The 13,243-nt window shown below is 44.5% G+C and overlaps 1 protein-coding gene across 3 annotated transcripts in view; it reads left to right on the top strand.

The window, feature by feature from the left end:
* The first annotated feature begins 28 nt into the window (after positions 1–28).
* CAPZB (capping actin protein of muscle Z-line subunit beta) overlaps positions 29–13,243 on the top strand; it is a 70,313-nt gene continuing 57,098 nt past the window's right edge. Inside the window, exons 1-2 of one of the 3 annotated variants that reach the window (XM_042794888.1) lie at positions 8,514–8,529; positions 9,131–9,243. In XM_042794888.1, coding sequence (XP_042650822.1) covers positions 9,241–9,243 — 3 coding nt within the window. In that variant the 5' untranslated portion in view covers positions 8,514–8,529; positions 9,131–9,240. Of the gene's footprint in view, positions 112–8,513; positions 8,530–9,130; positions 9,244–13,243 lie in introns of those variants that run through there. The other 2 variants (XM_032986605.2, XM_042794886.1) reach the window with 2 other exon arrangements.

The raw sequence follows: 13,243 nt of genomic DNA, 5'->3' as shown, positions 1-13,243 counted from the left end.
ATCTCGCGAGATCTTTCCCGCCGCGGCCGCTGCCGTCGAGGTTAGCGGTGGGAGGGCGCGATGTCCGCCGCGCTCGATCTTGGGCCTGGCCCAAAAGCCCCATTTTTTCCGGTAGGACCCGGCCCGCCACAGCCCCAGCCGTTCCTGGGTCCCAGCTCCTCAGTCAGGGCTCCCGCTCTGTCGTTGTTAGGCCTCGTATCCCTCAGCCTAAATCAGGATCCTCATCCTCTCCCAGGCCCCCGGCTTGCACCCGACCCCGCCGACCTGCTCCCCTGAGGGCTCTCACCTCATGCTTGGTAAGAGCCGATCTTTGCTGTAGGGTCCCCTCTCTCTCGCTGCAGGGCTGAGGTACATCCCACTGGATATTCCTGTGTAGGTTTTCCCTCACAGAGGCTTACAGACAACTGCATCTCTGTTGGCTGTGCTCAACTTCTCTTCAGGGCCTGAAAAGAGGTACAGGTGTGTGAAAAAAACAGCTGTTGCCAATGCCTATTAATGTGCCAGGTGTCACCTCTTAAGAGCAACATAGGCCCTTCGCTTTAACTGCCTAATTGGGGAAGAAGAGTGGAATTCTATCAGCAAGAAAGGAATGTCATATTCAAGAAGTTATTCCCTACAACAGGATGCTAATATTAGAGTAAGGTGGTGGGGGAAGGCTTCCCGATGATTTATGGGTCTTTGGCACATCTTGAAGTGTGTTACAGCATTATGGAACCAGGAATGTAAGTGTGAATAGTTTCAAACTTAGAGTAATTAACTTTATATTGCAAATGTTGTGTAGGCTTTCTGGAAGTCATTCTCTAGAAGTCTTGTGAAAAAATACAGAGTGCTTTTCAAGTAATAATGTCCCTGTTCACACTTGGTAAGTCAATTTTTAGCTGTGATTACTTGTTTTGATCAAGTTTTGACAGTTTGCTTTATCTGGTTGGAGAGGAGGAAGCTCTACTGCTTTATAAAACTGGAAGTTCTTTAACAAGTCTGTTATAGACTAAAGCAACAAATAGAAGTCAAAACTCTCTGAAGTTGGCAAAAGTCTTCTGAAGCTATTGCAGAATTCTAGAATGGTGTGGGTTGCAAGGGACCTTAAAGCTCATCTAGTCCCACCCTCCCTGCCCCGGGGCAGGGACCCCTTCCCCCATCCCCCTCCAACCTGGCCTTGAACCCTTCCAGGGAGGGGGCAGCCACAGCTGCTCTGGGCACCCTGGGCCAGCGCCTCACCCCCTGCACAGGGAAGAATTTCTTCCTTAAGCCTAATCCAAACCTACCCTCTTTCAGTTTAAAGCTGTTACCCCTTGTCCTATTGCTACCCCCCTGATAAAGTGTCCTTCCCCACCTTTCCTATAGGCCCCCTTTAAGTACCAGAAGGCCGCTATGAGGTTTCTATAAGTTACTATTGTTTGCAGTCTTTCATTTGTCTTAAAAGTACGATTGGTTTTGATCTAGAGCAATAATGAAAGATTTTTCCTATATTTGGTTTAGTTCAACTCCATCACATATCACTGAACAATCACAATTGCCTATTATTTTTATTTAGTTTAAAAAATCTAAATGGCTTTTTAAAAAAGACTTTTGGAAGGCAAATGGTTAAACTAAGTCCTTGCAGAATCAAGAGGTTTCCCCGGAGAAGGCAGTTTGACGTGCGGAGTTCTTGTTCTTCTGTCAAGGGAGCCTCCTTTTCTGTTCTTCCCCTTTCAATCTACTCAAATCAGTTTGCATTGCTGCATAGTCAGTATCAAAAATAGAACTATGCATCAAGTTACTTATAAAAATACCAACAGGATCAAGCAGTTTTTTCCCTGACCGGATAAAGAAGTGTTTTCTGAAACCACTGACCCAGTGGTACATCCCAATGTGCCAGCTCCACCCTCCCATTTCCAACCAGCTCTGGAAAATATCAGGAGGGGAAAGATACTTGAAGCCTCCAGATAATTCTTTAATTTTTTTTTCCCCCAAATTAAATTCCAGAAATCAGTATTTAAACACAACACAGAAATGTGGTCTTCTCTTTGGCAAAAACAAATACCCAGTGCAGGCCAATGTGTAGTCTCACTTCACACTTACTCATTTTCAGACTGTTAGGCTCACTGGAAAGCGCCGTTTCTTTGGGGATGAAGGAAGTGGTGGTGAGCTGTTGGACTGTAAGGCGCTTCATAAAGGGTTGCGTAGCTGTGTAATGGGTCTCAATGTATTTTGACAGCCTTGCGTCAGGAACCTGGTGCTTTAAACCCTTCCTAAGGAGATGGAATAGTTCACTGTAATTGTTTTGAACGTCCAGCTTCCTTCTGAGAAATCAGTCTGCTGCTTTTAAATCCCAGAGTCACTGAGTGATCAGAGGGGGCTCTGGAAAATGTTATCCAGTGAGGATCTAGAGCACATTCTCTGCACCCCTTCCCCACCCCAGGGAAAAATTAAGGCAGGAGGGAATGTATCCAAAGACAGCCTTTTCTCTCTATTGCTATAGTTACTTGGCAATTAAACCCTCTCAATGTAATATTGAGTATTTATTATTACATGACTCCAAGGTGATGTTTAGAACATGCGGTTTTGAAAAACCTTTTTTATATTTATAGCCCAGCATGTGCTGTCCCAGGGTTCCTTCCTTCACTTCTCCCCTCACACTCTTTTCAGTAAATATAAGAAAAAATAGAGGAGGCTGAAATGAAGCCAGAAAAAAAAATCCCTGCCTTTCTCTGATGGAAGTCAACTTTTAGTAGATTCAGACCTTGTATCACCAGTTTTCTTAACTACGTACCTAACTTGAGCTGTGTATTAAATTCTTAAGACTAAAAGTTAGGCATACACTTCAGTAAACTGCTAATTTTTCAACAGATGGCCAACAGACAAGCTAGGGGCAGAATTGGAAATCTAAGATGAATAAGTACCACCATTATTCTTCAAAATTGCTATTTCCCTGGTGTCTCACGGAAGAAGCCATGCAGAGCACACGTCTCTACGCACACGTGGAGGTGAGGAGCTTCTCTGGGGCTGCACCAGCCAGAATTTGAAGCCCCTTTTCAATGTAACAAACTTTCTTTCCTTTTAAATGTTAGCCCCAGCTTTTACGTAGTGCAGTATAAGGTGGTTGGTTCTTTTCAATCTTGATCCTTCCACAGGAAGTATCACCTCTTACCCTGTTTTTCCAAAGAATCCTATAGCATCCCTCCTGTCAGTTCCCCACTGAATACTAATAGGCTCTTGATCTCTTTTCCAAATAATACCCATGGAAGTTCTCCCATAACTTTAAATAACATGAATTGCCTCCCCCACACACTTTTTTTTTTTTTTTTTTCCCTCCAAGAGTAGCAGTGATCTGCATAGGAAGACAGCAGTGTAGGAGTTATCTGCCTGAAATGGTTGACACAGCCTTGGTAGTGAGCCCCCACTTTGCTGTCTCTACTTCCAGGATGCTTCTTTCATGTTACAAAGAGAATCAGACCTGGGCAGGAAACTTCAACTCTGTCTCCACTTCAGTTTGTTGGGTTTTTTTCCTCACAGGTACAAGCCCCATTCACCAGCAGATACTGATGCTTATTATTCTCTTTGAAAGCCTTCTTGCTATCCAAGCAAGAACAAAAAAAGTCTAAGTCCAAAGTCAGAGGAAAAAGAAACCCTTCCTCAGCAGGACTTTGCCCTAAAATGGGAAAAGTGCCAGGGACTCCATTAAGTCTACTTCGCTATTCTTATTGATTTTATGTGGAAGGCAGTTGGATACTGTGGGGATGAACAATAGTCTGAAGGCTGAGGTAGACTTGCATTAGGAGGGACAGCTTGTGATGCAGAGTGAAGTATCATTCAGTCTTTTCATGGTGATCACGTTCACGTTAATAAGCAAGTCCATTTTGTGTCTGTGCTAATGTATTTTCATGCCAGTTTTGCAAAGCTGATGTAATGTTATATTCAGTAGCGTGGTACTGCTGGTTACAGTTGTCAGGTATGGCTGATTTAAGTGGAACTTTGAAAAATGGAACAAGATGTGTCACAGCTCGTTGTGCTAATTCTGCTTTAAGCTGCTTTTGCTGTGAATATGAAGTTTGCCCCAAAAATCTCTGGAGGAAAGGACATTCATGGAAAGACTGATCTGAGTTTTTGCTAACCCTTCTGTTTCAGGCATAGCACTGCTAGGACATTCCTTGTCTTTATTTGACATATACTATTTTGTGATAATTTTTTAGTGTAGTAGTAGAAATAGGAAAACAACTAATGCACTGTACTGATAGAGGTTTTCTTATGAGTAAGCCTGCGAAAGAGTGCTATTTTTCAGTTCTTTAAGTATGTTTTTCCATTCGTCCATGTCACTGGCTAATTCTATACAGATTTTAACTAGTGAACCGTGACTATTGTATTAAGAAAGAATCCAGGCCCTCACAATTCTTTTGGCTGGTATATTAGCAAGCTTCAAATGAAGTGCAACGTGTCAAGGAAAAAGTAAGGGAATGGAAAGTATTGTTTCTTTCTGGTGCATTTAATCAGCTTCTCCTTGATTCTTTTTTAATGACAGGCTACAGACATTATAACCATAGTTAATGACCAAGTTTGACAAGAATGTTGTCAATACTCTCTCTGCTCAGGCTAAAGACATTTCTGAAAGCTCCTGTCTATCAAGCTTTCTCTGCTGAAATATAAAGTTAAAAGAGCAGTCGCAAGCACGGAAATAAACACTATCCTGGGATACGCAGCCAAGTGGAATGAGCAGGACAACTAGCAATCCCAGTAGTCCTGCTGTCCACTACTCTGGACTGCTATTTAAAAAAATGCCTCACAGTCCTTTTCTGAACAAGTATTACTGGGGGTTGCTTGAGGTGGAATTTCAGATATGTCTCAGACACATTTGTCCATCTTGTATGAAACATTTTGTGGAACACAATTGGATTGAAATCTGTGGGACACGTGAAGACAGTGTGGCTGCAAGCAACCCCAAAGCATGTCCAGACAGTGTTCTCAAAATGTGGGCAGGTACATTTGGACAGAGATAAAGCAATTGTTACTAGGGGATGAGGATGTTACTTTATATGTGAAGGAAAAAAAATAAAAAAAAGAATTCTTCTGTGTCCAAGATACAGACCTAGATTGCAGAGATGTGACTTTTTAACAAGCGTCTCTGCTAAAACCCATCTCTGTGGATGCTGGCTTCAGCGGAGTGGCTAAGTTTGCTCCTCAGTCTGTGAAAGAGGGATATAGGACATACCTATTTAGGCAAAACAATTGTAAGAAAATGGTCAAAGCCAGAAAAACCTTGTGCCTCTAATGATATGCATGCTTGAGTGATGTGTAACCTTTACTGTCTCTGCTCTTACTGTGACAGTGCTGCATTGGTAGTAAAATGTCTCATTTTTGGCCAGTATATGGACATCTTAGGCTGCTAGGTTTATTGTCTTTCACATTAATCAGATGAGCAGATCTGCTTGGGTGCTGATGAAGTGGAAAAAAGTCTGGTTTTAGCATTCTTGGGGGGAGGGAAATGCCTCAAACTTCGCACTAAATCGGCAATATGTTGTTTTTCATTAAACATGGTATTCTGATTTACTCATCAGTTCCCGCAGTGAGGGGAAACTCTTAAAACCTTTATATTCCAAGAGTACCCTCAGTAAAGTTGCTCTGGAGTTGGATTGGGAGAAAGGCTTTTTTTATTGTTTGTGTGCTATTTTGACAGTGTGTACAAAGATCTCCATAGTGAGAACTATCTGTGGCTTGAATATGGAATTCCAAGATGTTGGGTAGTGTTGTAGGTACCTTTTTCCTACACTAGTTTCCAAGAAATGCTTGGTTTTCAGCCTCAAATCAAGTGATGCTGCTGGTTTACTGACTCTGACTAATAAAACCCAGCAAGCTAAACTTTACCACTGCTGGAAGACTCTTGCAGCAGTAAATTCAATTTATGAGAACCCCTAATAAAAGTTTACATATCTTTCAAGTGCCACAAGCTTGACATGAAAGAATATGGGCAATCTGACCTAAAAAAAAAAAAGCTCAAGATGTCTTTTTCTTTAATAGAAAAATGAATATTCAGTCAAGCATGAAAGTTTTCTCTAGGACCTTGTTTCTAAGCATGTTCTCACAGTCACCCTTGGCCCTGGCTAAACACTGGAATAAACAAAATAAACAGTCTTTCACCATGCATGCAGGAGGATAAAATAAAAACCACATTGTGTTGGACCACAAATGCTTTATGAAGATCTGGCTGAACATGAAAAGTACTTTGTAATGCTAATAAGTATTTATCCTTTTGCTTCCTTGAATATAATCAAGTGTGCAGGGAAAGCACATGTATTTTATAGTTGCTGATTGCAAGATCAAAAGCCTTGTTATTAATTGCACATGAATCTGATGTTGCAGGGCCGTGAAGCCGTCAACTGACATCATTGTTTGTTTCCTTTGTTTATAGATCCTCGTTTCAAAGTTGTGTAATGCCTGACACGAAGGCTTTTGAGCACACTCTTTTCTGTTTAGGTGGGTGATTCCATGCCAGGAGGTGTGGGAAGTACCTGTACCGCAGGTAACGCTACCTCACAGCACTCAGATTTATCGAATGTCCCTGAATTAGCCGTATTTGGTGTCAAGCCCTCCACGAATTGCAACAGAAGGCAGGATGGCTACAACTGTAGATACATATGCAGAGCCTTCTGCCTGCTGAGATCTACTCCGTGCTGCAAATTGCAGCCTACCAGGGAGAGTCTGGTCCTACATCTTAATAAACAAACAAAAAAAAATTCCCTTAAGCATGTCCTGCTATAAACAAGCAAAGCAAGCAGCTGGTCCTCATTTGAAAAGATGTTACATCAACTGCAGAAGGAATCTGCAGATCTTCTTAATGCAAATATTTTGGGGAAAACAAAAAGCAGCTGTTTATTCTTCTTTATACCTATTAGCAGGAAAACAAAATCCAGGATGCTTGCATTTCTTCCGCTAAGAAAAACATCCTCTTGGCCTCAACATTCATTTGGATCTCAAATTGTTTAAATTATACTAGGCTGAAAAATTCTGCTATTGGTCTGCTGCTTCAGCGAGCAGCTAGAAACAGTTTCTGTTCATAACGGCTACAAAAAGTAGTCATTGAGTACTTTGCATGAGTTTTGTGAACAAAAATGATGAAGTTTAGAACGTGCATTTTCAAATTCATCAATTCTGTCCTCCCAGACCCTGCACCAAGGAAAACATGCACATAGATGTGTGGACCACTGTAAAATGAATTAATAATTTGCCCTGTGTAACGAACAGGCTTGCTTTTCTTAATTACTGCTGATAGGCACCTCTGAGGGAACACAAGGACTGAAGGATCTGGGGACTGCAAAACAGAAGCCACTTTGGATTGTTGCATTTTATGAACTGGGTTTAGGGTGGTTGGGCTCACTCCTATTGGCAGAGAATTGAATTTGGAGATTCTAGCACAGGGAATGCTTCTGGAGGTCTTGTGGCCACTGTTAGACATGACAAGATTACTTTCCATCTTAGTGTTTATTTGGTAGCAGATTATTGACGGAGTTTTGTGTCCTTTTATGTGAAGCAATATAGCTCCTGTTTTTCTGGCGATTTTCTACTGTTTTCTGTCCTTTGCTTCCCAGGGTCATTTTGTTCCTGCAATGAAAACACCAAAGGTTTAAAAATGGTGACAGAGGAACGGAGAAAAGTGGGTAAAGGGTAACTTAGCAAAATGGGTGACAGCAGATTGTCACAAGTTATAGCTTGGATTTTCTAATCAGTGTAAGCAGTGATAGCTGTTACGTCTGCGTGTGGTCATTTGTCATGCAAACTCATGTTTAACAGTCATGCCTTGATGCTAGCTATTGCAATGGGACGTGTGTCTGAGCAGTTCACTTCCTTGGAAATTTTTCTGCTTCTCTTCCAACTGGAAGCTACGGCTGTTTTGTGCTGTTAAATAAAATGAGCGTGGTCAGGGTTGTTATCTCTTGGAAGGTCCTGTTTGATATCTGATGGCTAGGAAAATTTAGAGTTGAGCCACAAGCACCTGTGGTAGTGTCTGTATGAAAAGTCAGAACTTGGCCTTGGCTGTCTCCTGCAGGAAGGATGTAGCACAGTGTTCCATCCATGGGAAGAATGAAGCGGTGTGCCACCCCCCCTTGTCAGCATTTCCAGTTTCTGCTGCAAATGAAGGAAAATAAACGGGCTTTTGGCTCACGAGGGCCAAGTCTGCAGTGCAGGGGCCAGAGAGCACCAGGGGAGGGTTCTCAGGATCCTGGCACCAAACTCTGGGCCAAATAATTGTTCCAAAAAAGCTGCAGAGGGAAGCGTTGTCACATAATGAATCGGATGCTTTCCTGGAGTAATCGGATACTTGGCAGCTCTGCAACTGGCAGGTCCACACTGAGAAGTACAGGTCTGGAGGCTGGAATCAGGATCAGATTTACTTGAGATCACTGGAACGTGAATTAGTGCATTAGGGAAAAATAATGGTTTCTTTCTGGGACGCTTTGAGAAAAGTTTTATTTGCGCCTACACCCCGATTTTTTGATTTCTATCTCGCCTTTGGAGATCTGTATCGCAGCTGCCAGAGCCCTGAAGTCATCAAAATAGGTAAGCACCTGCTTAGCTCCCAGCAGGTACCTGCATGCTTTGCTGAATCAAAGACTAAGCTTCCAGAGAAGGCTGACCACTTGCTTTTCAAATTAACGCTGGCCTTCAGCAGCTAGAGGCTTTTTTTTTTTTCCGTGTCACTTTAGAGCTGAAATAGCTGCATTACGGGCTCTATCAGTTATCAGGCCCCGGTGAGGCTGCCAAAACGTTACCCGTTCCGGCTGACGTCTTCCACGCTACCTGCCCACCTGGTACCGCCTTCGGCTGAACCCCGAGGCCCACTGCACAGTTCCGAAGCCGTTCCGCGGGGGGACGCGCAGCCCCGCGGAGGAGCGGGGCCCGAGGGCCGAGCCGTGGGCGCGCCCTCCCGCAGGCCACGCCCACTGACGGCGCCCATCTCCCTCTGATTGGCCGCCCTCACTGGAGCCCCGCCTCTCCCCGCGGGGCGGTGGTGGTGGTGGTGGGGGGAGTGGTTCTTCCCCGCCCCGTTCGCGCGCGCCAAGCTCCATACTTGGCGATGGCCGGCGAACCGCGCGTTGATTGGCGGGGCGGCGGCGGGGGGGCGGGGCGGCGCGGCGCTGACCCGGATGTTCACTCCTAGGCAACGGCGGAAGTGGAAGGGCCGCGGCCTGCCTCGGAGGGAGACCGGACGGGACCGGGAGGCGCCGCCGCCGCCGTTGTTACCGCCCAGCGCAGCCCCGCCGAGCCGCCATGGTAAGGGCGAAGGGGGCGGCCCCTCGCCTCTGCCCGCTCCCCTTCCCGCCCCCCCGCTGCCGCGCCCCGGCGGCTCCTTCGCCGCTCCCCTACCCGCCCCCCCCCCCCCCCCACCTTCCCGTTCGCCGCACGGCGGGGCCTCCCCGAGTTGGCGGTGAGGGAGGGCCCGGGGCAGCGAGGGGAGGGGCGGCCTGGCCTGGTGCTGGGGCAGCCGGGGGCGGGGGGCTCAGCCCAGGGCTCACAGGGCCCAGCGGCGGGGGCCCGGGCCCCTCCGGTTCTTCTGTTTCCCCGTTAGTTCCAGGTTTCTGGGCCTGATACCCGAGGTGGTGTTTATGGAGGGAATGCTTTCGCTCTGTACGGCGAATGTTACCGCTTGATGTGGTTGTAAACGGAGCTAGGGAGCCAGAGCAGCAGCAGCAGCGGCGTTTGAGAGCGATGGGGGCCGGTCTGCTTCTGCTGCTGCTCATAAACCCCAAACCCGGGGTCTGCGGCTGCTCTGGAAGCTGGGCGTGCTCCTTAGTGTGTGCTGAGAGCTAACGGAATCTGCAAAATACAGGAAAATCCAGCGTGGGTAACATTGTGCGGTAGGTGCCGATTTTCTGCGTGGAGAAGAACTTTAAGTTTTTCAGAGGAGAACCTCTAGTTTCTTCAGTCAGGTTAAATAATCTCCATCTTGCCCTGTGTTTGCTGCACGGATTAGCTCAGCTCACAAACCCATTTCATTTTGTTTTGGCACCTTGTGTGAAGGGGGCAGATTTCATCAGCTCTAAACAAATGCAACAATAAGAAGGGAAACTGGCCCTGGCCCTGGCCCTGGTGTGCTCCCAGCTCTGCCTGGGTGGATGTGTGTTTTTGTGGAGCCTGTTTAAGGCAGTGCAACCCCCATGGATGTAATCGCCTGTATGGAATCACTGACATACTTTACAGTGCTTGGGAATTGGTGATTCTGGTTTTCCGACATAATTTAAGAATGTTCAAATGTTAAAAAATGTTAAAAAGAACAACCCAGTGCCTGGCTGTATAGCAATATAAAGGCTGGTAAAGCAAGCAAGCGTAATCCTTTACTTTGTAACTTCAACCATAAGGTTTCCAGAGGCAATACCTTATGTTTTTTCTTCAGAGCTGAAAATCATGGTGGTCCTGCCACCTGTATTACGCAGGATAAAGATCTTTAGTTTCTGGTGAAAGGTGAAGTATAGTTAAGATCAAGGTTCTGCTCCTCTCTTCTTGTTTGAACAAACGAGATGCTGTACCTGACTTCTGAGTATGGGGGCAGACTGACAGGATGGAGCATCTTATTTCAATTGTGTATCATATTTTAAGAAACTGAACTCTGTGTGTGTGAGAACTGACTATAGAATTTGAAATTGGGATTCCAACAAACTATCCTGACTTCTACCATGGCAAAAACCCTCACATGATAAGAATTCAAGAAAAACAAGTAGGCTTCATGTAAAATAACAGTGGTGATGCTGGCTGCTTTTAAGAGGAAATGAAAGCATGCTATAAGAAGAATCCAGTCAGGGTTTCAGTGTAATTATGTCGGTCTTTTGGAGGAGGTAGAGCACAAATCCTTTAGAAATTTCCTGAGTGTTATAAGCTTATGCTGTCTTCTGATTTTTTTTTTTTTTTTTTTGTTTAGTGTTTAGTCATGGGCGTAGGAGAAATTTGATCAGAAGTTCCAACACTATGTGCTAGTCTCCGATGTTGAGTGGGCTTCAGGGATGAACCTGCGGCAGCCACTCTGTTATTTGTAGGTTGTGGTGGCTGTGTACGCATCTGAAGACTCACTCAAAACAAGTGGCAACTTCAGCATGGTTTATCTGGGTCCAGTAGGAGCGTGCAAGATGAATCACAGTTTCAACTTAAGTGCAAACCTGGTGTTTAGAGGACTTGTAGGATCTTTCACTGTAGTGGGTATGAAAACGCAATACTGAAATGAAGCGCTGAAATGCAGAAATGGCCTTTTCATTGAAGGCAACAGCAAGTTCCATGGCAGCTGAGAGGCTGGTATGGTACAGAATATGAGGTCAAACACCTTCTTGGTACCGTGGGGTTACCAGTGTCTATGTAGATGGACACCTTTGTCTCCTCTGCACCACCTTAAGTCTGAATTGCTCCTGGTGAGCTTATGTGAGAATTCAGAAGTGTGTCCACATTTCAGTCAGGTGCTTGGAGAAACAGGGCAGGGCAACACATGAAGCTTGAAAACTGCCTGCATGGATGCTGTATCTTGTGCTAAAAATAAACTGAATGCACTGTCCAGGGCAAAGCAGGACTTGGGAGAGTGGATCTGCTGAGATTTCTGGAATTGTGGGTTATGAATGGATGGAATCTAGTTACTCTTTGTAAAACTAAGAATCTTCCTTTCCAGGTTATGTAAACTGTTCTGATCATGTTAACAAGCCTTTCTTCTGCTATTGCGACTCTTCAGAAAAAAAAGTAGACAATTCTAGCAAAACTTATAATTTAATCAGCCATAAATACAAACTGCCTCGTGTAGCACTAGCTGTACATCATCCGTTTAGAATTTGTGAGGCAGCTAAAACGCGCTGGAGCACAGTGCGTGATGTGACACTGACACTCAATACATAAACCTCACGTGCTGTTCAGAGTAACTAATATTTTCAGGGTAGGGGCTTGTGTCGGGCAAGCACACTGCTGCTTGATTAATAACTTGGTGTTGTGCAGCTGCTACTAAAACTATATTAAAGGATTCGTGAAACTAAACAACTAAAGGTAGTGCTTTTCCAGCTGCTTGAACACAGCCCGTCTTTCTTCTAAACTGGTTGTGTCACTTTTGAAACCCTACCACACAGCCTGAGAGCTCAGGGTGGGTTTTCAGTGTCCACAGCCAGTCCTTTGCACCTCGTGCCTTTTGAGAAATACTGACTTAAGCTGTTCTGTAGAGTCCATGTTTTATTAGCCAAGTATATGAGCTTAGCCAAATGTTATCCTAAAAGGCAAATTCCCAAAATAATCAAGTTAGAGGATATCACTGGGATAGGGAATACTGCCATTGCAGGGATGCTTAATCTTGTGGTTTATTAGTGAAGGAAAAGCATTTGCAAGCTGAAGTTGTTCAAACATGATTTCCTCATATGGTAAATATATATGCTGATACCTTACTAGTTGACATCTGGGAGTAAAACAAAATGAAAGTGCAGTTCAACTCCTGAATTACTAATTTTAGTCCTTATTACTGTAGTTAGGTAGAGAAATTACTCTCTTTGGGAAAGAGAAATTGCTGTTGTATTTGATTTCTACTTCTACAGTTGTCAGCTATGCTTTCCGTCAGTTGACTTTCATGTGTGAAGGATAGCTGATTAACTCGGGGCTTGCACATGATGGTGCAGCAATCCCTGGTGCTGTGTACTTGTCCGTTCTGGAAGCTGGATACTTCTGAAGACTTGGATGAAGAGTGCTGGTGCCAGTGTTTATTCTCCTGCCTGCCCTTTGGGAGGGATGTTTGCTCCAAATGGCTCCTTACTCTGCTAAGTAAACTTGTAGAAAAGTGGGATTTTATTCTTTCTTTTTTTTCCTGCCCTTCCTTTGAGCTGGTATACATTGTAGTACTGCCACCTCAATTTGAAATAAAACTGAGTATGTTTCAGTGCCTGCTTAAGAGCTAGCAATTTTACTGGAGAAGTGTGAAATTCTGAAAGGTGCCTGTACAGGCAGCGTAAGCTGGAGTTTAGGTCTATGCTAAACCCTGTTTAATACAATGTGATGTTTAAGGATTTGGGGTTTTTTCCATGATAAAGGACATGACTGCAGAAGTATGAGATGCTCAAAGTGATGCTGATCTTCTGGTTTTATTCATATTCTCATTTAGTCACTGTCCATTATGATTTCCCACTTTCCCATTGATTTATGCTAGGAGTCCTGAAGAGGTTAAAAAGCCTCAACCAAATCTTTGTCTCTCTCCTTAATGCAAAAGATACAAAGCACATGTATGCTTCAGTTCTTCCCAATCCTTTTCCATTTTCAGGAAGAAGGG

Source organism: Tyto alba, unplaced genomic scaffold, assembly GCF_018691265.1.
Source record: "Tyto alba isolate M040663 unplaced genomic scaffold, T.alba_DEE_v4.0 Super-Scaffold_20000042, whole genome shotgun sequence".
In the NCBI taxonomy this organism is placed as follows: domain Eukaryota; kingdom Metazoa; phylum Chordata; class Aves; order Strigiformes; family Tytonidae; genus Tyto; species Tyto alba.
Note: the sequence above shows the minus strand (reverse complement) of the source record. Positions and strands in the feature narration are given on the sequence as shown.